Here is a 2,820-nt window from a genome sequence, read left to right as displayed (position 1 = left end):
TGCTGAGGCATCTTCTGCTGTTTTGATTGAGCAAAGTAGGAGGGTATACCGCTCCAAGATGGCCGCCGTATTTCCTGCGCCGGAGCGGCCAATGCGGAGGCTACTCTTATGGGTGTGCTGCTTTAATATTAACTTTGCTAAATACTGTCTTGGTGCAGAGCTTTAGCGTTAGCTTCTGCTAAATACTTGGGTGATGTAGTGATTTAGCATTAGCTTTGCCACATTCTATGTTGACGTAACCTTTAGCATATGTGGAACAAATGTTTGTGATTAGTGCTTTGGGGTAAGCGCTGCTAGCTTCTTAGTGAGGAATGCAGCCAGGGAGCTTCTGATTAGCAGGGAAAACTCATTCCTCCCCAGCTCTGCCTGCTTGTTCCTCAGTTGTTCCCCCCAGCTGGGCGTTTCCGTCCTTCAGCGCCGCCCTAGTGGCCATCTGGCTGTGAAGGGTCCAGGAGGCCTTCCAGGTGTTCCTGGGTTTAGGCCACATGGCCCAGTGAGGTCAGCCTGCTGGCGGGAGGCTCTTACTGCGGAGTCCGGACCCGTTCAGAACCTCACCTGGGTCTCGTTACGGAGGCTGTAGGGGAAAGGCGCTCTCAGGCCAGAATCCCCGTGTTCCCGACAGATTCCCAGGTTTTATCATCAGGCAGTAAACGTGGCTCCCTCAGCAGCTTCTCGGCTAGGCGCTCCGATCGGACCGACTTGGAAACTCTGACGTCCTCCAGAACCATCTGGGTCCAGTGGAGCGGAAAACCTCCCAGTCAGGATCATGTCTGGGGTTCTGCTGAGTGATGTAATGTCGTCATGAGTTTCCACTGAGTGATGAAACAAGAACCATCCAGAACATTCCTCACCGGACCCGGTCCATTGGTTCTGGTTCTCCTGTTTACATCAGAACTGGTTCTGAATGAAGTTTCATGGAGTCCACAGAACCTGGCATAAGTATTCACACCCTTTGGTCCGAACTTCCTGTCACAGAATTCTGCTTCCCAGCAAATTTTGTCCAACCGTTCAACCGATTCATTTTGGTTCCATTGAATCCGTTTTGGTTCCATTGGATCCATTTTCACTGGATCCGTTTTGGTTCCATTCTTGGAGTTTGGATCTTTTCTTCCCGTCTGTTTTCAGTGTTCAGGAAGCAGCAGAAGTTTTGCAACAATAGAAACCCAGAAACCTTGACGTTGATCCGGTTCTGTCTGGTTTTTATGGCTCCGCTGTCCACTCTGTGACATCATTCTTTCCATTTTAAAGATATTTTCATCTGCCAGTAGATCTAACTGGTTCCTTTGTTTTGAAGAGACGATGGATTTTAAAAATGTTCTTGGCCACTGAGGAACTGGAAGACTGTAACTTTAAGCTTGAAAACATCTGGGATGTGGGGACAGAGTTTCACCAAGCGAACAAAATCAGATCTAGAACAAACATTTCTTTGAAAAGTGAACATAATCCTGAGACCTAATGTTGATTAACTTTAGTAAAAATCAACATGTTGATTTCAGAGGCCGGGCCCGCTAAGAACCTGGTCACCAGCGACGTCAGCGCCTCCAGCTTCAGGGCGACCTGGACAGCGGCGCCCGGAAACGTCCAGGCCTACAAGGTCCGCTGGAAGTCCCTGTTCTCTGGGGAGCAGGGGGACAAAACCGTCCCAGGGGACGAGACATCCACTGTCCTGGACGGTCTGAGTCCAGAGACCCGCTACCAAGTGTCTGTTATCGCCGCCTACGACCAGAAAGACAGCGAGCCGCTGACCGGGCTGGAGACCACCGACGGTAAGAAGCTATCCATAAGCTAAAGGTTTGCTGGCTCAATATATAGTTAGATGTCTAGCATGCTAAATACTTAGCTTCAAGCTAAATATGACATTAACAAACTAAATATTTAGCTTCAGGCTAAGCATTCAGCCTGAAGCTAAATATTTAGTCTCAAGCTAACTGAACCAGAAAAAGGAACAACAAACATTAAGCTAGCTGCACCGAGGCTATACCAGAGACAAAAAGACAGATTTTTATTTTCTAAAGCTACGGTGAGTCAGGACACACAATCTGGACGAACAAAAGTAAAAAGAGAATTATGACTACGATTATTTAATGTTGTAATTGTCATGAGTTGTAGTTAAGATGCTCCTTTATAAGGTGTCATTTGTAAAGTTAAACTGTCAAGAATTAACAGCAGTAATTTTCGTTATTTAGCCTATTATAAAAGAGAAGACTGGGGATTAATTTTAGTCATATATTTACAATGTCATTCATTATTTTACAAATGTCACACCTTCAAGCTAAATATTTAGTTAGCAAGCTAAATATTTAACTCCAAAGGTTAGTTTCAAACAAATGTTTATCTCTGAGTTCATTATTTAGTTATTAAAGTAACTATGTAGTTTGAAGTTACATTAAATTTCCAGGTTGAAAGCTAAATTTTTACTTTGAAGATGGACGTTTATCAAGCTAAATATTTATCCATGGGCAATTAGCTTTGAGCTAAGTATTTAGCATAGAGGAAAGTACAGTTAGCGCTGTAATGTAGCGCTACGCAGAGCTAACGCAGTGAAACAAGTTTGATTAGAACATCAAGTGTCGCTCCAGCATAAAATTAGCATAAATAATTGTTGTGTCTTTTCTTTCTGAGAGCGGCTAATTCTCCATCTTTCCCCCGCTGCTACGCTAACCAGCTAAACATGACAGCTGTCAGAAAACCTGGAGCTGCTGCTGCGTTTCCACGGCTCTGCCTGGTGAAAACGTGTAGCTAGCAGGCTTGGTGCTAACGACACGCATTCATATCAATCTGTAGTTGATACAGATTGATATCTGTATCAACTACAGATTG

At 44.7% G+C, this 2,820-nt stretch overlaps 1 protein-coding gene across 1 annotated transcript in view; it reads left to right on the top strand.

The window, feature by feature from the left end:
* Positions 1-2,820, top strand: part of col12a1b (collagen, type XII, alpha 1b) — a 105,837-nt gene that overhangs the window by 30,157 nt on the left and 72,860 nt on the right. Inside the window, exon 12 of the mRNA XM_016664328.1 lies at positions 1,497-1,766. Coding sequence (XP_016519814.1) covers positions 1,497-1,766 — 270 coding nt within the window. The remainder of the gene's footprint in view (positions 1-1,496; positions 1,767-2,820) is intronic.

This window comes from Poecilia formosa, unplaced genomic scaffold (assembly GCF_000485575.1).
Source record: "Poecilia formosa unplaced genomic scaffold, Poecilia_formosa-5.1.2 Scaffold480, whole genome shotgun sequence".
Lineage (NCBI taxonomy): Eukaryota > Metazoa > Chordata > Actinopteri > Cyprinodontiformes > Poeciliidae > Poecilia > Poecilia formosa.
The sequence above is the reverse complement of the archived record's forward strand: the minus strand, read 5'-3'. Positions and strand labels throughout refer to the sequence as shown.